The 18,542-nt window shown below is 50.2% G+C and overlaps 11 protein-coding genes across 11 annotated transcripts; all 11 read right to left on the reverse strand.

The window, feature by feature from the left end:
* Positions 1–4: 4 nt before the first annotated feature.
* TbgDal_XI17480 (hypothetical protein, conserved) lies at positions 5–1,249 on the reverse strand (the record flags this gene model as incomplete). Its single annotated transcript, XM_011782590.1, has 1 exon — positions 5–1,249. The coding sequence occupies one exon, from the start codon at positions 1,247–1,249 to the stop codon at positions 5–7; it is 1,245 nt and encodes a 414-aa protein (XP_011780892.1).
* A 307-nt stretch (positions 1,250–1,556) lies between these two features.
* TbgDal_XI17490 (hypothetical protein, conserved) lies at positions 1,557–2,420 on the reverse strand (the record flags this gene model as incomplete). Its single annotated transcript, XM_011782591.1, has 1 exon — positions 1,557–2,420. One exon carries the CDS (start codon positions 2,418–2,420, stop codon positions 1,557–1,559), a length of 864 nt encoding a protein of 287 aa, XP_011780893.1.
* Positions 2,421–2,718: 298 nt separating this feature from the next.
* Positions 2,719–4,419, reverse strand: TbgDal_XI17500 (histone deacetylase 2; the record flags this gene model as incomplete). The annotated part of the gene is made up of 1 exon (XM_011782592.1): positions 2,719–4,419. One exon carries the CDS (start codon positions 4,417–4,419, stop codon positions 2,719–2,721), a length of 1,701 nt encoding a protein of 566 aa, XP_011780894.1.
* Positions 4,420–5,078: 659 nt separating this feature from the next.
* On the reverse strand, positions 5,079–5,453 carry TbgDal_XI17510 (hypothetical protein, unlikely; the record flags this gene model as incomplete). The annotated part of the gene is made up of 1 exon (XM_011782593.1): positions 5,079–5,453. One exon carries the CDS (start codon positions 5,451–5,453, stop codon positions 5,079–5,081), a length of 375 nt encoding a protein of 124 aa, XP_011780895.1.
* A 197-nt stretch (positions 5,454–5,650) lies between these two features.
* On the reverse strand, positions 5,651–8,644 carry TbgDal_XI17520 (hypothetical protein, conserved; the record flags this gene model as incomplete). The annotated part of the gene is made up of 1 exon (XM_011782594.1): positions 5,651–8,644. The coding sequence occupies one exon, from the start codon at positions 8,642–8,644 to the stop codon at positions 5,651–5,653; it is 2,994 nt and encodes a 997-aa protein (XP_011780896.1).
* A 432-nt stretch (positions 8,645–9,076) lies between these two features.
* On the reverse strand, positions 9,077–10,951 carry TbgDal_XI17530 (hypothetical protein, conserved; the record flags this gene model as incomplete). Its single annotated transcript, XM_011782595.1, has 1 exon — positions 9,077–10,951. The coding sequence occupies one exon, from the start codon at positions 10,949–10,951 to the stop codon at positions 9,077–9,079; it is 1,875 nt and encodes a 624-aa protein (XP_011780897.1).
* A 432-nt stretch (positions 10,952–11,383) lies between these two features.
* TbgDal_XI17540 (hypothetical protein, conserved) lies at positions 11,384–12,397 on the reverse strand (the record flags this gene model as incomplete). The annotated part of the gene is made up of 1 exon (XM_011782596.1): positions 11,384–12,397. One exon carries the CDS (start codon positions 12,395–12,397, stop codon positions 11,384–11,386), a length of 1,014 nt encoding a protein of 337 aa, XP_011780898.1.
* A 593-nt stretch (positions 12,398–12,990) lies between these two features.
* On the reverse strand, positions 12,991–14,178 carry TbgDal_XI17550 (NUDIX hydrolase, conserved, putative; the record flags this gene model as incomplete). The annotated part of the gene is made up of 1 exon (XM_011782597.1): positions 12,991–14,178. The coding sequence occupies one exon, from the start codon at positions 14,176–14,178 to the stop codon at positions 12,991–12,993; it is 1,188 nt and encodes a 395-aa protein (XP_011780899.1).
* Positions 14,179–14,843: 665 nt separating this feature from the next.
* On the reverse strand, positions 14,844–15,845 carry TbgDal_XI17560 (poly(A) polymerase, putative; the record flags this gene model as incomplete). The annotated part of the gene is made up of 1 exon (XM_011782598.1): positions 14,844–15,845. One exon carries the CDS (start codon positions 15,843–15,845, stop codon positions 14,844–14,846), a length of 1,002 nt encoding a protein of 333 aa, XP_011780900.1.
* A 523-nt stretch (positions 15,846–16,368) lies between these two features.
* TbgDal_XI17570 (hypothetical protein, conserved) lies at positions 16,369–17,928 on the reverse strand (the record flags this gene model as incomplete). The annotated part of the gene is made up of 1 exon (XM_011782599.1): positions 16,369–17,928. One exon carries the CDS (start codon positions 17,926–17,928, stop codon positions 16,369–16,371), a length of 1,560 nt encoding a protein of 519 aa, XP_011780901.1.
* Positions 17,929–18,121: 193 nt separating this feature from the next.
* On the reverse strand, positions 18,122–18,475 carry TbgDal_XI17580 (T. brucei spp.-specific protein; the record flags this gene model as incomplete). Its single annotated transcript, XM_011782600.1, has 1 exon — positions 18,122–18,475. One exon carries the CDS (start codon positions 18,473–18,475, stop codon positions 18,122–18,124), a length of 354 nt encoding a protein of 117 aa, XP_011780902.1.
* Between the last annotated feature and the right edge of the window lie 67 nt (positions 18,476–18,542).

The following is an 18,542-nucleotide window of genomic DNA, read 5'->3' on the forward strand; positions in this document are numbered from 1 at the left end:
TCACTTAAGCATTAGACCTCCGTGATAGGTACACGTTACCCGCGTTGTCCATTGTGTAGCCTAAGGAAACAACGTTATCCCGCACTGAAGCCTGAGATACGCGGAACCACTCAACAGCCTCTTGCCTGGTTTGGGGTGAGAGATGTTTTGCCTTCATTTCAGTGTACAGGGAGTGCAACTTCAATACTGACCTCGCTACCTCGCTAAATGGTACAGCAGACCTTCCATCGTTTCTCCACTGCTTCAGGAAAGTGTCAGTAAGACTCTTTAAATCTTCCCTATTCACTCCTGAAAGGTCAGGTCCACCCACTGATTTACTCTTTTCGTCGGTTTCACTGAGCGCTGAGGTGGAAAGAACTGATACAGGGGGTTCACTCGTTGCAACTCCTTTGTTGTTGCTCTCCTGGGTTTTGGACGCAGACATCTTAGTCTTGCCTCCAGTGCTATTCTTCATTTCCACTTCACTTTCGTTGTCGTTTCTGTTAACAGCGCCGTTACTTTCGAATTTGCTCCTCTTACCAAGGGGACCTTCACTACCTTTGTCCCACAAATTTTTCGTATCCTGGCGTTTTCTGGGCTTTTCATCGTTCGAAGAATATCCTCCTCCATCTTCACCTTCATCTTGATAATCATCATCAATATAGCTCCGCTTGAACTGAACTTTGCGCGTATCTACACCCGAGTACCACGAGCTTGAAATGCCTTCTCCGTCCTTTACTGTGTCCGCGCGCTCGCAACGGAGTGCGTGAATTGGTGTGTTGAGAGGCTTCAAGTCAGCAACACCAACATCACCATCCACGATTGCGGGGAGTGTTAGCAGAAAACAGCTCTTCTTTTCATACCCCGGGAGCGGCAACGAACTAAAACGCAGCTCCTCTTCCTCCTCCTCATCATCATCACCGGATAAGTGCGGTAAGCGAAGTGCACCACGATATACGGAACGGGTTGCACGACCCCATGCACTTCTCGGTGCTTCTAGAATATGAAGCGTCTTAAGGGAATGCACATCCGAACCGGGCAAAGAAGTCACTGAAAAGAGGCGAAACCCCGAATCCTTTTTTTTCGACTCCTCCTCCTCCTCCTCATCCCCCGAGTGCTCGCCGCTGTCAATAATGTACCTCACAACATGATGCTGTTCTGTCAAAGCGTCAGCTGCTCGTTGACGCTTTTCCGCTGCCAGGCGCGCATCCTCCTCGATTCGGTGCCTCGGTAACACAACAGGCACCACATCCAAGGTCTTCCGTATCATCTACCTTATATCGGTGAGTAGAAGGGAAAGAGTGAGCCATGCTGAAAGTAGAAAATAAAGGAATAATCCACCAGGGGAACATTAGGGACCGTCAATAACACAGTAAAAAGGAGAGAAAAAAGAAAACAGCAGTTCGATGAACAAATAAAAATCACTCGCGCGTACACTATGAAGCGACTGTCACTGTTTTGAAGGATAAAGTGATTGGTATACACTTTTCCTACCGCTTTTGTGGGAAAACTAATAGACGTGGGTGGGTCCATACAGATAACTCACTTTCCGCTCCCCCCCCAATATGTAAACGATACTAAGGCCTCTGCCCAGCTGACTGTGCGGAGTCACAGATCTCCTGAAGTTTTGCAAGAAGCTCACTCCACACAGGGCCCTTCGTTGGTGAACATAACAAAAAATTGCACCCTGCACGCGCAGCTGCAACTCTATCCTCATCTTCATCACCAATATGAATCCAGTGGCGCATCGATGTTACACCACACTTCTTGCAGGAGGCTATAATTCCCTGGGGTGATGGCTTGGCAGCACCAACGGCGTCAGCGAAGAATAGCTCTCCAAGTAAGTCGGTTTCCCCTTGGTCCTTCAGCATTTCACCAATTACTGCGACCAGCCGTGAGTCAGTATTTGAAACAAGTGTTGGAGGGTCACAGTAAACTCCAGGGGGAACATCGTTTTCCCGCCATTGTTTGAGGGCTCGGAGTGTTGGAAGGGCTTCAGGAAGCCAGCAGTAGGGTTCCGCTGTGGAAAACCGACGCAATGTATTTTCGATAAACTCGCGCCAGTCCTCCCCCTGCCGTACCTCCTCAACTGCAGACATCATTGCCTCGTCTTGATGACAAAAATTTCCCTCCCGGTCAAATGTTCCATCCACAACACGGTACCAAAAACTTAATACTTCTTCAGGTGCTACGCCACCCAAGGGCATTTCTTCTCCATCGCCCAGTCCGTTTTCCATCCAGACTTTGCGAGACTTCGATATTTCTGACTTCATGCTGCGTTTGAAGCTTGCCTCAAGGTCTCTTTCATCCATAGCTGGAAATTGCAATCCCTTGCGCGCAAGAAATCGAAGAAGGTCACAGCCATACTGGTAGCCGGCCGACCGCCGAACGGCCAATAAAGTGCCAACAAGATCGAACGAAACGCCCACACGGTCACCCATATTTCCGCGGTGTAATAAACGGTGCGTTTGCGTAAATTTTTGCTGTTGTTCTAAAATGCCCCCTGTTTAAAAGAAAATCCATGTAAACGAGCAGTGGTATCGAAACACTGAGAGTTAACAGTATTTCACGGTAGTACGTTGCCAACCACAAAAAGATGTTCCACGCCCACCAAAAAATTACTCTCACAAAGCACCAGAGAGTTACACCACCACTTCCATCACCTGCCACTTTCTGGCACACAGTAGTAAAGTGCAAACGACTCACCTGATATATCATTAAAACAAAGAAAACATTTAGTCACTGTCCCTCACTTAGACTCCCACAGATGCGCTCTTTTAGACAAGGAAACCCTTCTCTAACGTGATCAGTAAGGACGGTCTCATCAGTGTCCTCTTCCTCGTCATTGCCTTCTTGGGAACTAGTGTCTTCATCCCCTTCACCGTTAGTTTCCTCATCCTCATCGATTACAACTTCCTCGTCAGTACCCTCTTGGGAGCTGGTATTCTCATCTCCTTCACTCTCAGTCTCCTCTTCCTCATCAGTGTCCTCTTCCTCACTTTCTGATTCTTCCTCTTCATCATCCTCAATGACAGTCTTACGGGCCGCCCTGTCCCTCATCTGACTGTTCCGTTCCCCCTTCGCTGCAATTTGGCGCATTCGGGAAAAAAGGACAGAATCAGGTGGAAAGTGGTGGACTTCGTCAACTACAGCGAGCGGGAGGCTATGCATCAAAAAGGAAGGTCCGTACATGGTAAAATATTCACAGTCCTCGGGAACTTCAACACCCTTGTCTGTCGACAGGTCGGGAGACCACGAGAAGTAGCTGGTTTCACCGTTACGTAGAGCGGTTGCACAGCTAAATACGTCGCGTGTCAGTACCCCGGCCAGACGGGCCGCGACCACATCCACGTTGCAACTACCACCTAGCATGAGCACTTTCGCAGAATGACTTGCAGACTCGGTAAGGAGCGTACGAAGAATCCGTTGGTATCCTCCTATGGTTAAATTCAAAAGGCCATAGGGATCTCCAGATAAGGAATTCGACCCACAAACGACGACTACTGCTCCCAACTCGACCCCGGCCCTCCTGAACGCAGAATAGATGCCACGCTGGGCCATCGGCACAACAAGAGCGTCAGTTGCCCCCACAGGCAGTGGAATGTTCATGGTGTAGCCGCGTCCCAAACCACTCCCTATTTCTTCCAACGAACCGGTTCCGGGGAAGATTCCTATACCGTACGCATGAAGAGATAGGGTAACTACTCGAGGATCCGACAGAAAAGCCTCCTGCGCCCCATCACCATGATGAGCGTCAAGATCAACCGCAAGAACCACATTTCTATTCGCTGGTAGAAGTTTGCGTAACTCTAATACGGCGAGAACAACGTCATTGACCAAGCACGAACCCCCAGCTGAAGCGCGCTTTGCATTATGTTTCCCACCCATCCAATGAATAGCGGCGAATCGGGATGGCTGCGCGAGCAAGCGAGTGGCCGCAAGTGTACCTGATACAACGGCCTGAGTGAATCGCCACATACCAGAGAAAGGCGCGCTGTCACCCACGAGGTTAAACCTTTTGTCCCCATTTTGTGGGAAAAGCACGAACGGTGGCAGGGGGGCTGAGCAACGTCTAGAAGCGAATCTTTTTGATGGCGTGCCCCTTACATTGCTGCATCCTGAAAATGAGAGAACGTGCTCATCATCCCCTGAAGCCACCTCGCGTAAACTCAAATAGCGCACGTATGACTCGTCGTGGAACACAGTCATATCTTCCACATCAACACTTGGTAGATTGCGATCGACCCATTCAAAAATGTCATTACAAAAGGCAGCTTCACCGCCTACTTCCTTCCGGGGGAAAGGGGTGCAGCCGTAATGACGCACCATATCAATGATGAGTTTGTTGTGCTGAAGCGCGGGAAGACTAGCGGGTGCATCTACATCGGTACTAACGATGACTGCTACCGGCGGGATGGAAGCAGGAGGCTCCACAACCATAGCTGGGCATGCAATCAGTTGGTTATATATTTAAATGTACACTATGACTTAGAATAGCAGTCACAGACTTGAGAAAAATACTTCAAGCCTAACATCTTTTGCGCGATGTGTGGTTGAGAAAATTTTTTGTCTCCGGTTTCGGCATAACAAGCGAAATATGGATAGATGCAAAAAGCCAGCAGTCACCTTTTCAACCGCAGACCAACGGAGTGGTGGGGTAAACAAACGTCGGAGGGAAGGTATGCATGTGATCGTGTCTCTCTAACCCATGGTATATTGCTTTAATCACCTCCCACTTCACGCGGTCGCCGGGAGAAAATAAAATGCACTAATGAGGTGCAGTCCACCACCCCAGTTTCCCCCACGTATTTAATAGTTCATTGCACGAATGCAGAGAAAAAGGTACACATGCTCCACCAGTAGCGCTCAAGTCGGGATTACCCTCGCATAGATATTAACCAACTACATCCACGCATACCACTTTGTCTCTTTCTTTCCTTATTTCTTGACACCTGCGACGAACTCACGACAATAACGACAAATGACAAGAAAAAAAAACATTTCCAACGTGAAGCACTACCCAAGGCCAACTGTGCAACAGATAAGAAACGAGCAAAGGTGGTGCGAATCTTTAGACAAACACGACACGTAACGCAACCTCATGGCAACAGTCCCGCCTGGTAGGCGAATATACGCGCTTCGCCCGCAACTGCTACAGCTTCACTTACGCTAAGAAACGAACTAATGACAGAGATGAGGAAAAAGAGACGGAGGGTATAAATTTGTCTGAGATTGATTGTATGAGGGTAAAGTGCGCATGTGAACTCTGTGTGACACGTCACATTAACACCGCGGTTCACCATCTCCCGTCTTTCCGTTCGACAAAAAAAAAACGTATTAACAATGACGTGAAGGGTCAGCAGATGCATCTCATGGCGTGTGCGCTGAGAAAGAGAGAGAGAGGGGGGGGGGGTGAAAAACGCACAGTTTGCATTGGGCGCAATCCATGTAGCAGAGAACACGTATACACACATATGTATATGTATACATATGTGTATGTTTATTAAAAAAGAAAAAAACGAAAAATTATATCACAAAAAGTGTAAAATACTTAACGTTGTAAACTTCACTCTTTAAAGAAAACAACAACAACTCCCACACCACTACGCTACAGACGCTTTTCAATACAAGTCGAAAAATATTATTCGACCAACAGCACTTCCAGAGGTTTCTATCCATCTATTTTCCTGTTAGCAAGCTTACGAACTGCCTCCTCCCGCCGCCGTTCCTTCCACTCCCTCCACGCCGCCTGGACAATTAGAGCTGCTTCTTCGCGCAATGCGCGGTGCCGCATCAGCGAGGCCGTCGCGTGTGTGGGAAACTTTCGCGACTTGCAGTCAAATGCTGTCAGAAGCTTCATGGCACGAAACGATGAAGAGGATCTAGAGTCACCCTCTGCCCGCATGCTGCGAGTTAAAGAAGCCAGAGCACCTCGAGACCATTTCGGCGACGGCGCGAGTAGTTCATCTTCAGGAGGTGTGGGGAGCTCCGTGTTTTCAACTGCAGAATTCACACAAGTCCCCACGGGTTTCGATGACAACGAAGGACAACATAAACCACCCTCGCCTCCAGTCCTATCCGCCAAATTATCGTTTCCCTCACCGTTGAAGCTGGTGTGACGTTCTGGCCCGGAAACATACGTAACAGTCATCACCGGGTGGTTGACCCCCTTATTAGCACTCACCGAAGGGGAATTGTAATGAGCACAGTTTCCACACTGGGAGTGAAGGTTGGGGTGCTGCATCCACATCCTTTCCGATACCCCGATGACGTTAGCCGCACAGGGGCATGCAGCACAACAAGGCTGGGCTACGGTCCCTGAACAACGCCTTCCACTACCAAAAACAGAGAAACAGTTTGACCCTCCAGGGTACCGATGTTCGGGGTAGCCCTGAGGGTCACCTGACGATGGCTTATAACAGACACATCGGCAACAGGAAAAGGGGTCAGAGTGCTGCGGTTTCACTTCCCTCGAAATGCTCTCGTATTTTTGATGGAGCAGCGTCTCGTGCACGTAACGGGTTGAACGACGAGCCGAAACAAACGCCAACAGAACATCATATGGATGGCGCTGCAGTGTGCCATTACCGTTCTTTGATTCATCCCTTATTTTCAACCCGCCCGTCGCAAATGCGGTCTCTCCAACTCCAGGAACACATCTATGAGGACAATCTATTGGTAAATTCCCTCCGCATGACACTACCGGAGGCCCGGTACAACCCAGCAAGTGAGAAAAATTCGGTTTACAGGGACATCCTTTCCAGTACCTAACGAACTCCGACGCCTTTGCTCGACTAAAAGCTTGCAGAATTCGGACGCACCACGTGACCGACGGCACGAATTCTCCACACCCAAAGGGTCGCCTGGGCTCTGAACACACCCCATAAAGGGATTTTGCTCCCTGAGCAACTCCATTTGATAGCCGTTGTCCCACCGCCCCTTGACCATTGCCTACGCGTGACGTTCTCCTGTTCCATGGTTCTGCCAATCCAGCTCGGTGAGACGAAAACAACTTTCTTGGCATATCCCGTCCATTCATTGGTGTGCTTCCTGCCGACTGTCGAGAACGCGCTCCCCGGTTGCCCTTCGCAGCGGGGTCTGTGTAAGCTGAGAAGTCACGTACTATGAACGGGGTTGCAGTTGGTGTGTCGTCCTCCTCTTTAGGATGAAATACGTAAGTGGAGTTGTTCCACTGAGGTTGAGCAGCGGGCGCTAGCGGTGAACTGTAGCTTTGCCAGTTATTTGGTATCCTTGACAAGCTGTTACCTCCTCGACGAGGATCTATGGGTGTCGAACCGGCCGGCCCCCAGCCGCTAGGCCCAGACGGCCCCAATCCCCTCTTCGGTCTTGGATGTTGTTCCTCTTCTATCAACGGCTCGGGGTTTCCAGCCATTGCGACCTCGACTCTGCGTGGCAGGGTTGTTGTGACGATGACACTTTGGGGGGGCACAGATGAAGGGTGTTTCTTCGACCCCATTGCTGCTTGTACCCTCGGATCGTAACCGCTACGCTTGTGAAGTCGTTTACACTGCTGTATGCGCTGACGCACTTCGCTTAACCATACGTTCTCCCCTTTGCTAAGTTTCACCACTGACGACAGCCAGCGTTCACACTGCTGAAAGCGGTTAACAGCTGCCTTGAATGCGTTTTTGCCACTAAGCCAGGCACCGTGGATATCCAACACGCGGGCGAGAAGACAAACCTCTTCTCGCCATTTGATGTACGTGTTAATTGTTCTATCCCCCGCCGCTGCATTGGCGCCACCAGGCTCCACTGAGCTGAACTGCGATAATCGATTGAGCCGCGAACGCTGCATGTCATGTTGACACACTCGTTTCTCAATGATTTCCTCTGCTATTGAAATTAGGGATAACGCCTCGTCGACAAGACCAAGCTCATACTGTATCTGTGCCAAGTTAAAGTACGTTACCCCAATCGTCTCCACATTCAGTGATTCTTCCAACTCCAGGGCTCGACCCATGCGGCGTGCAGCCAGATCATATTCGGCTATCTTAAAGTGGTACAACCCAATGTTATTCTCTATAATAGCTACGGCACGCTCGCGCGCTCTCTCGTGCCGCTTAGTAAAATATGGAACACAAACCACCCGTACTCCACCCACGCACTTGAGACCACATGACCCACCCGCTTGAGTACCTAAAGGAGACCCTGGTGAGGCCTCGCTATCGTTGGATAAGGGAGAAGACAACGAATCGTTACCAGAAAAGAATGGAAAGTCCTTTCCTGCGCCTTTTCGTGTCATTGACTCCACATTGAGAAGCATTTGCAGTGCATGGGTGTAGCGCTTCTCGTTGAGGAAGCGCAAAGCCGTGACATTCGCTACACGGATGTAATGGTCCGCCCGTCTCGACAACGTATCTTCAAGATCAAAAAGCTGCTGAATTGCGGTGCGTGTGGTCTCACATGTCTCACTTTTCGGCAACGCGTGTTCGGCGTCCTCTGACAAACTAATAGTACTATCCAGTCTATGAATATAAAACCGTTGCTGGAAGACATACTCAGCCGCTTCGTGCAGTTTCTCCTGCAATTGGGGTAGGTCTTCTTCGGGTCCGTTGGCTGCACTTAGCGATTTCTCATAATTTCTATTCCTACCGTGCGGGGAGGCTCCTCTGCGAGTGGCTCCCGCCGGCGTTTGCTGCTTCATGATGCTGGGACTTGCTGCCGCTTTCCACTTGCAGCACCCACAACTTCTGTAAGTGAAGAGACAATGGTTACAAGCGAAAAAAAGGGGGGGATTTCTTGCCTAGATCACCGACCGCACCACGCCTTACCTGAAGACTGTGCAGTAGACGGTCCGATGTTGATCCAACGGTTTCTGTAGGGCACAATAAGACGGTGGGAAAAGAGCATGGAAATTAAAGAAACAGAGTACCAGTTGGTCAATAAAAGCAAGAGCACGAGTCAAAAATGGCAGAAAGGGTAGATCGAAATGAGATGCGTCCACAATAGTGGGGCATACAAAGATGTTCGTTAACAAAGACATTTGTGCGAGGGCTAGCACACTTTCAACTCACAAGCCTCATATGCCATAGGTACAGGCGTGAAACTCTGAATGTTTCGCTTCTTTCGAAGTTGTTTATACTGGAGAGTTGCGCGGAGTTAATGAACTAGGGAAACTGTCCTCTTCGACTTCCCTTGCGTATGAACGGCTACCCCGTCGAGGCCGCATGCATTCATACACAGTCGGTAAGGTGCACAAAGATGATCTGTCTTCGCCGCTTCGTATCATCATTCTCACAACATCGTCAAATTCAGCGATTAGGGCGTAATCTTCCTTTTTCAAAGGAGCATCCATCCCGCATATGACTGAGACACGAACGGCAAATGCTCGCAGGACAGCCTCACAAAGGTCCACAACAATTGTTTCTTTTCGTCCGCCCCATCCAGGGCGCCTCCTAGCATGGTCTAGCAGTTGCACAACGTGCTGGGTTGATTTCAGGATCTCTTCAACTTCACCCCGAAACGATACGAACGCGGTAAGCCGAAATGACCACTGCAGTAGCGCTCGAAGGAGAAGGTGACGCACAAACGCATCCCCCCCACTCGCAGGGCTGTGCGGCTCACCATCTAGCTGCAGCGCGCACAGCGGAATAGCACGAAAGGCAGCGTATGCTTTGTGGACACCCCTAACTTCAGGCTCCTTCTCTTGAGCCACGTCGGCACACATCCAGAGGCGTAGGAACGCCGCGTACGTGACCGACGGAACCGAGGAGGAAGGAGGGAACACATTACATTGTTCGGCCCGTGCAAGTAGCATGCCTACGTCAACTGAATTGGCCTTCAATACAGTGCTTGGCCGGATGTATAATAGCCGCGCAAGCAGCATTACGACATTTTCCGCCTTGGCCTCCTTACTAAACAGCGGTAATGCATGCAAAAACGCATGGCGTGCAGAGCGGAAACGGTTTTCTTCATTGCTCACAGCACAGTGGCAGCTGAGCAAAGCGACCCAGATCAGAGGCAAAAGCTGTAACCGACGCTGCTGAGGGAAACAGTGGTTATCGTGCACACCAGAACACGCTGTACCAGCCGCACTTCCGGGGAAGCACAATGTTGAGACGGCCAGTCCGCCATTGACCTCCTCCCCAAACCACCGGTTACACCCCTCGGGTGACTTGACGTACGATAACAACTGTTTGTCTTCTCGAGGCATCCCGGCATGCGCGAGGATCTTGCACACAAGCTTAACATAGGTGGAAAATAGGCCGCGAAACGGAGCGTGCAACCGCCGCATGTCAAACAGGGGTTCAGTGTGATCAAGAAGTCCCCAGTAACACACACCTTGGCTGTAATGCACCGCTGCCCAGTGAAGCGAATTCCACATGTCACTTCCTTGATATGCCAACCTTTTGTTTGCTGCCATCAGGGTACCGGATGCGGAGGCTGTGGATAAACTTTTCAGTATTTCTTCCACATTTTTCGATACAAATATGCTGCAGGAAATAACAGCACCTATGAGGTCTTCACAATACTTGTCCGCAGTTTGATATAATGCAGTGAGATGCAAAAGCACGGATGCATAAAATATGTACTCCACTATGCGACTTAAATCTTCCACCGATAGCGTACCGGTGTTCTCCCCCCAACGCTGCCGCTCAACGCGGAAGGATGTAAGCATATGATGGCAGTGATACGCAGCATACCTGGCTGCATCCTCTTGACGCTGGGATACGCCCTCGCCATCGTGTGAATGATGTTGGAGTTGTTCCTCACTGACACAATCCTCGGTCTCCACCATGGAGGCGTTGTGTCTCCCCGTCGAATCTATAAGACGCAAAGCCCTCCTGAGTGGTAGACGGTAGTGAGGAATATTAGTCCCTTGATGCTGTCCCAGACTCCGGTTGGTGCCGCGAACTAAATGTGCACACCGGGCTTGGATGAAAGTGGCTCCTGTCATTCTAGTAGCTCGTAACAGCGTAGCTCCCCCCGCGCACGCAGAACAGTGCTTCATATAGGATTTGGTTTATGCAGCTGCTGCCATCAAAAAAAGTCTTTATACAAGCAACGAATAACTACGAAGACCTATGATGCCTATCAGCGTGACACTCAATTACAGACAAACATCCACTGACGAAGGGCACGAAGACAATCAATATGTCAAGCAGCAACAAACCATACACAAAAACATTTGAGAGTTTCATTTGACACTCAAGCAGTTGAGGACACCCTATGTAAGGGTTAGGTTAAAATAACGTTTTGGGCGCCATCCTGTGCAGCAGTTGCGTTGTTGTTTTTTGACCCGCCCTGCCCTTCTTCTCCCTCTTCTTCTCAACACACACAGGGGTCGCTTAGTTTTAACCGCCTTAAGCTTTTCTCCAAGTTTGCATCACTGCTGAGCAGATTCTTCACGCAGGTAGGTGCTTCGCACACACTGCCCTGCCTTTTATGAACTCGTGCTATCATCGTCATTTCCATCCTCATCCTCATCCTCATCCTCACTCTCCTCTCGTTTATCAGATATCTTGTGGATGACACAGTAATACGCCGGCCCCCGACCATTATCTCGGTCAGGTAGTACAATGTGTCCAAACTCTGTCTTCTCGCCAATGGGCACTGGGGGATGCATTAGCTCCACCTGACAGCGCGTTCGTTTTAATGCCTCACGGACAACTTCATCGTTTTCTAGCGGTGAAATGGAACACGTAGTGTACACAATACGCCCCCCAGGTCGACATGTCTCGATAGATCGAAGAAGTAACCCCCGCTGAGTGTGGCTTAGCTCCACACAAGCTTGTAGGGACCAGTGCAGTGGACTAACTGCATGCTTGCCACTGTGCTGGAGCAGTTGTCGTTCTCCCGTGCATGGGGCGTCAACGAGAACGCGGTGGTAAGTCGATGGGTCGTGCCAAGTTTCTGGTTTGCGCTGTGTAACAGTTACGGGGACGTAATTACTAGGCACGTACTCCTTGATGTTGCGGCGCAAACGAGCACAGCGGTCACCGCGCTGCTCATTGGCGGTTAATGAAGCACTATTAGATAGGAACTGGGAAATTGCTATGGATTTACCGCCCACTCCCGCACAGAGATCAAGAACAAGGTCAAATTGTTGTACGCCTAGTAGCTCTACAGCCAGTGCAGTTGTGTAATCTAAGGGATAGTGCGCCTTTACATTGAATTCATCAATGGCCGGTGGGGGCATCTCACCACTTCCCAGTGGGCTAAACAACTGAAGAAGCAAGGCGTCGTCAACGCGCTTCACGTCCCCCATAGCACTTTCAAAGGGGAGCTTAACAAATTTGTTCCAGAGAACAGACCTGTCGCAAGCCGGTGCGCACAGTGCCTTGCGGAGCGCTGCCCAGCGTTCCCCGTAATGACTGCCGTAAAAGTCCTCAAATGTTTCGCTCTTCCGCAGTCCGTTGGTGTTACTTCTTCGGTTCCCTTTCCTTCTCGAGTGCATTTTCTGGTTGCCTACCTTTGTCTCTTCTTAGTCACCCAATACAACTCCTGCTCGGGCCCTTTCCGAAAATTTCCTTTTGATACTGGTGAAATGATGTTGTCCCCAGCAGTATCGCCAACGGAAGGTCCTCACTACCCCAGGCTGTGAGGTCAGCTGTGCAGACGAGTTGTGGTGGACTTTTACCAAACCTGTTTGCACAAGCGAGTGGGGCGCCGATAGTATGTGGAGACAAAATAGGTGGTGGGACGGATACACAGTAGAATAGCTTACAGCTCACCTCACGTAAAGGAAAAAGAGTAAATCAGCGTTAGATGGAAAAGGGGGCCCTGAAGTGTTGATTCGCTCAGGTATTTTCTTTTTACGACCACTGCTGGTACCCCCCCCCCCCCCCAAATAGTCACTGCCAGTGAATCTTTTGCCGTCTGCTCCGCCGGTTTGCATCGTGCTTCCAGGAACAGAACCCTCCGCTCCTGCGCCCTTTCCCCCCGTCCAACCTCTCTTCCCCCCCCCCCCGCCGGTTTATTAACTCAGAGAGGATGTAGAGAGCAAGTAGCCACCCATTCACAACATTCACCGCCCAACAACCGTTTTAATCACGATGCATCTTCCCCGTTACCTGTCGAAGGAGTAATACTCCCGTCGCCAAGACCCACCACTTCTTGCAAATTAGAATAGGGTGGAGGCGTGTACCGTATCGCCATATAGTTGTCTCCGCGCAGCGGTTTCTGCAGTTGGTCAATCATGGAAGCCTTCATCCATGCACATCCAGTAGCAGGATCCGCTAACTGCGCCCATGCACGATCAATAGGGTCCGGCGACTGCCGAAGGAGCCGTGCATCCCAGTTTCTCATGTACTGCAACGGGACCACCTGTGGCCCCTCGACGCGAATGTCCGAGGGGACTTCCGCTACAAAATAGCGTACAGGAACGCGCCAGTAGTATTGTGGAACAGTCTGATACAGATGGCCGGTGGGGTATACATTTGAAGCATCTACGGTAATGCCCGTTTCTTCCCACAGTGTACGTATAGCCGCCTCTTTGTAGCGCTCGTAGAGCAACGTCCACTTTCCTGGGAGTTTTAGGGAAATAGGAGGAATGTCGGGAGGCCGTAGTTCACGGTTTATCCTGCGTAACATTAGCCACTCGACCTCACTTGAGTTCGCCAGCCGCCTAAAGATGCCCAGCCGTACGTATACAGGGTCTTGCTGTATAGCCGCCTCCATGAGCTTGTGACAGTTGAAAATGCCACGCTCCGAGCCAAAAAGGTAAACCGTAATATCCACATCATCCGCCGTCTCGTATGCCCCCCACTGTGTGCCATCTCCGTCGTCGCTTCCACTGCCTTTTACAGCATTCTCAGAAAGCCTCTCTGGGTATGTGGGTTCCAATTCAATATGTACCCCAGTGCGATACTTCAGCTCGGCAGCCCACTCCCTCATCGGTCCTGACACTTTACGAGCGAGTGCTGCCTTCGTCTGCCACTTGTACACAAATGAATTGGTGAGGAGATCAAAGCGTGCTGGTGGATGCGATAATTTCTCCAGTTGAATGGTGCTCGTGTCACCTGCCGTCCCGTCACCCGACGAATGGGGCTGCTGCAGGTGTACGTCGAAGGGTAGTGCGTGCCCCTCCGTATCAAGCGCTGAAGCAAGCTCCCCCCGAAGCGCGTCATCATCGCTGATGAAGGCGCTGCTATCGATGGATTTGTTGTCACCAGATATGAAGCGACGCCCAACCGCCACACAAGGACGTGCAAGGGTGAAAAATAATTGCTTGCGCATGCGAAAATCCGCTAGTTACTCCCCGATACGCAACTGTTGCCGCACGTCGTGGGGCTATATTTGCCACTTGCCGTTCACAACACCACTCCCTTCCGATGTGTTCTCAGATTTTATTTATTTTTTACCTTCGAATAACCAAACTGATGCGCTAACACTTCTACTGTGGCAGTGCAAACTTATGTCACTCCACGTTAGTCAAACTTCGCCCTATGAAATGCGATGTGCTAATGAACTGTTCTCCCTTTGCTCCTGATCACAGCGGTCCTTTTGTTTCCAAAACGGCTTCGACTTGAAGAAAAAACTCGATAGGCTTCCTCTGCCAGCACTTCCTTCCGTCGCCGGGGCCGCGCTTTCAAACTCTCTAAAGCGAGATGAGGCAATATATAATCGGATATAGAAGGTGTCGGGAAACAGAAGAAAAAAAACAGGGGTATCGCGCACAAGCGGGTAAACGCTAGGAATTGCAGACATGTAGAAGCCAGAAAGCAGGGTTTTGATTAGTGAGGTTGTGAAAGGGCACCAAGTCAAGGAAATTTGACTAAATGCAGCCACAAGATTCTTGTTTCCCTTCTGCATAAAATACAGTAGATTAATGTGAATAAATGAGATACCTCCCTTCCCCTTTTCTTCACCGTGGTAAGGAACGTTCCCCTCTCCCCCCCAACCTAGACAATAGTGAGTAGCGCCGTGTCACGTGCCTTCTCCAAATGCCTACGAAGAAAGTCGCGCTTTAGGGGTGTCACGTTTCTACCAACATTCAGATTTAGTTCGTAGGGGTCCTCGATGCACCACTGATAGTGGACCTTTTCGCCGTTCATACGGGCAAAGTCTTCCGCGCTCTTTGTCCAATCCAATTCTTCCTTAGTTGTGATTCCTGGCCGGTTCAATGAGATTACTTGTTTGTCCGAATCAAACTCATGAAGGAAAAAATGCAGAAAATCTAGCACCTGTGTTCCCAGCTCTAATCCCTCGTCTGCCGGTTCTTCCAGCGGGAGATGGGGTGGCAAAGGTTCAACGCGGGAAACATCGATAGTGGAAGGAGGCACAAACTGGAGGTGATTCCGCTGCAGTAGATAGTAAACTACCATTAAGTTGAAACCATAGGAAGTTATGCTTCCACCAATGACAGATGCGTTAAGTCCCGTTTGCTTACTCCACCGCTTGATGCTCATGCTCAACCAGCGACACGGTGGATTTTGCTCAAAATAAGCGCGAAGTAAGGCGCTATTTCGTACTCCATTGCGCCTGTACGCAGTGATGTCGAAATCCACAGCACCACCACCCTTAACACGCACAACAGGCACACGCGTTCGCCGGACCTCTTCCACATTCCACGACAGATGCTTCTGCCTTATCACACGCGCTAATTTAGCCAGGATGTCAGCCTGCAACCCCTTAGCTACCTGGGTGGCTGCATCCCCACCTTTCCCATCCTCCACATCCGTTTTATTGAGCACAACAAAGTCCACATCGCTTCCCTTCTCGTGCACACCGTACACAACAGTGGAACCGAATGTATAAAGCCGCATCAGTGGGTCGACAGCGGCAACGCAGTCCAGCACAAGGCGGTATGTTGCGTCCACATGCCGAGTGTGTAAATCTTTTGAGACGAACTGTTTGAAGGAATTCACAAGACTTCGGCCGACCACTGCTGGTGATGGTGGCATTTGACGTTGGCACTTTCACTCAACAGCGGGTTGGCGTACCAGCTCCTTCACTTGAAATTGATAATGAACGACCTCAGCTCAAAAGCGAGGGGAAGCAAAAGGAGCAAAACTGCGAAAGGAAGGTGAAAGATCAGGGTAAGCAATAACAATATGATATATTGAGACGGAGCACGAATAATGAGCCACCAAAGGACATAAGACGAAGCAGCCTTCATTCCAGGTGAAAATATGAAATACCTAAAGCAATGTGTATGGATTTGGGAAGGGGTCACCCACACAGAAAGTTATTTCAAGTTCAGAAAATAAAAATGAGCAAAAATAGCTAAAAAAGGAAAGGAAATAATAACAAACCAAAAATGAAATCAAATTTATAGGCCCAACGACCGTAATAGCAGTTAAACTACAAAAAAGTAAAGGCCTCTCTGTGCGGCAGTGCCTCTATCCACAAGAGACAAGAAGAACAACCACAACCCGTAGAAGGATCCGGTGTGAATTATAGTGCCAAGGTTGGGGTACTACTATTCTAGGTCTCCGGCCTTTCAACCTCCGAAATGGTCACCAACATATCCGTCAACTTTTCAGTGACACTCTGTGTTAACTGCTCTTCGAGTTGCTGCATTGCTGTTACCATTCTTTGAACGGTCTCCCGACTGCCCACCTGATAGCGCACTACAACTGAGTTAATGTCCTTCACGTAATTACGCATGTGACGCATATGCTGCACCAACTGCCCCTGGTGAGAAGGCGGTTGATGTAACGGTGCATGGGGTTTGTAACATGGACTCGGCGAACCCGGAACGGTCGACCTCGACCCCCACACCTCAACCTTCTTCTGTTCAAGTTTCTGAAAAGGGCAAGCCACAATATCCGTATTGGGGGAAGCACGGTTGTTGGGTGGGGCAGACTCACATTCCTTATTCGCTTCTCGTATTTCCTCACATTCTTCCTTATCCCCTTCACCTCTTCCTTCCCCGCCAGTCAGTGTGTTGTCATCGGACTCCTCCTCGGCGCAGTCACCATCGGCAGTAAACGTAACGCTTGGGGTGCTGAAGAGCCGGTGAGGAGCACCCGCCCCCAGTGGCCGGGGTGGGGGAGAGTGTGGCTCACAAGGATGCTCGGGGAGGAGCCGTGGCGGGGAATATCGCCGAGTTGGCAGACTTTGAGGGTCGGCAGTGGGGGGACGCGGGGGACCACCGTCAGCCCCGGCGTTCGGCCGACAAAGCGGAGAGTGTGGCGAGGTGCCTAACCTTACCGCATTCTCTGCATGGCGTCGCGACGACTTTTTCTGTGGTACAGGTGATGGACATCGAGCAAGTAGGTGACCCAGACGCTCCGCGTTCAGCTTGATGATGGACTCTGTGCGCGACAGGAGGCGTGCAGCAGCACGGCTAGCAGTCTGCGAAACAGAACTGACATGAACATCGAGACCGATAACACGTTCCGCTCGTTCCAGCCCTCTTACAAGGAAAGCAGCAACAACATCATCCATGTGCTGCACGTCCAATACTACATGTACGCCGTTATGTTGTCGGATGCACGGTGACGGTGGCCCTGCGGCCCTTGCGTTCAGGAGAGCTGGAGAGCACAGTCTCTGGTATATAGGGTTACAGCACATGTCCATGTCGTTGGCCCGTTGTGCCTCACAGGCTTTGAGTGCAAAACGCCCATTTTCCCTCTCCGGTGCCCCCGATGGTGACGGCTGAGCCACGCGTTGGGCATGCGAGTACTCTTCACCGTTGGGAACTCTGCATCGCACGTCAGTAGATGGCCTGGAGGGTCTGTAGGAAAGTGTGAAGTGAGCCAGGGCCGACATCAACACCTTAGACTGTAAGACACTGATGCCACCAACCAACCGAAGATACTGAAGGCCTCGACAGCGTGACGCACCGAGTAATACGACCTTAAGTGATTCCGGTGGGATGTATTGTGTGTGAAGAGTAACTGTAGTGAGTGAAGTGTTTGACTCAAGCATAGGTTTCAGCCACTGCGCCACAGGTAACGACACGGCACCCTGTGGCGTACTTCCTAGTGTTACTCTGGAGATCTTATTGTGAAAAAGCGCCATAACAACCGCATGAATCATCGTCGTCAGGCCCCACTGCACAGACCTTGGTACCTAACACCGTAGTACAAAGTACAGAAATATATATATTTCTTTACGTATAGCGTGCGTTGAACCCTTGTAACTTGTTGGGGTGTGTGGGGTCTCAGTATCGCCTCCTGGAGTGCGCTGGGTGAGGAAGATAGTACCAAATTACAAAAAGAGGACGGAAAGATTACGGGATACAGGCAAAAGCGGCAAGAGGCTGAGAACACCAAATGCCCAGGATACTAACAGCGGGTATATACACCATAAAAATCAGACGCTGCTGGGGATAAAGGAGACCACTTGCAAAAAGAAAGGGGAAGGGATGTGCTTTAGGAACTAGATTCGTCATTGAAAAACAATAAAGAAAAACACTAAAGAAAACCACTGGGTGCAAGTGAATGGTGCCACAACTGGGCCAACGTACAAGTGCACCAGCGCCAGTGGTAGTTCTTGAGGGCACAACCCGCGCACCTTCTATACTCAACGAGGCGCGTACAAGTACTACAAAGGAGCGTGAAGATTGACGCTTATGCCCAGGCATATATATATATATGTATATATGATATATCTCCTCCTGTGCTTATTCGTAGGGGTATTATGTTGAAAAC

This window comes from Trypanosoma brucei, chromosome 11 (genome assembly GCF_000210295.1).
Source record: "Trypanosoma brucei gambiense DAL972 chromosome 11, complete sequence".
Lineage (NCBI taxonomy): Eukaryota > Euglenozoa > Kinetoplastea > Trypanosomatida > Trypanosomatidae > Trypanosoma > Trypanosoma brucei.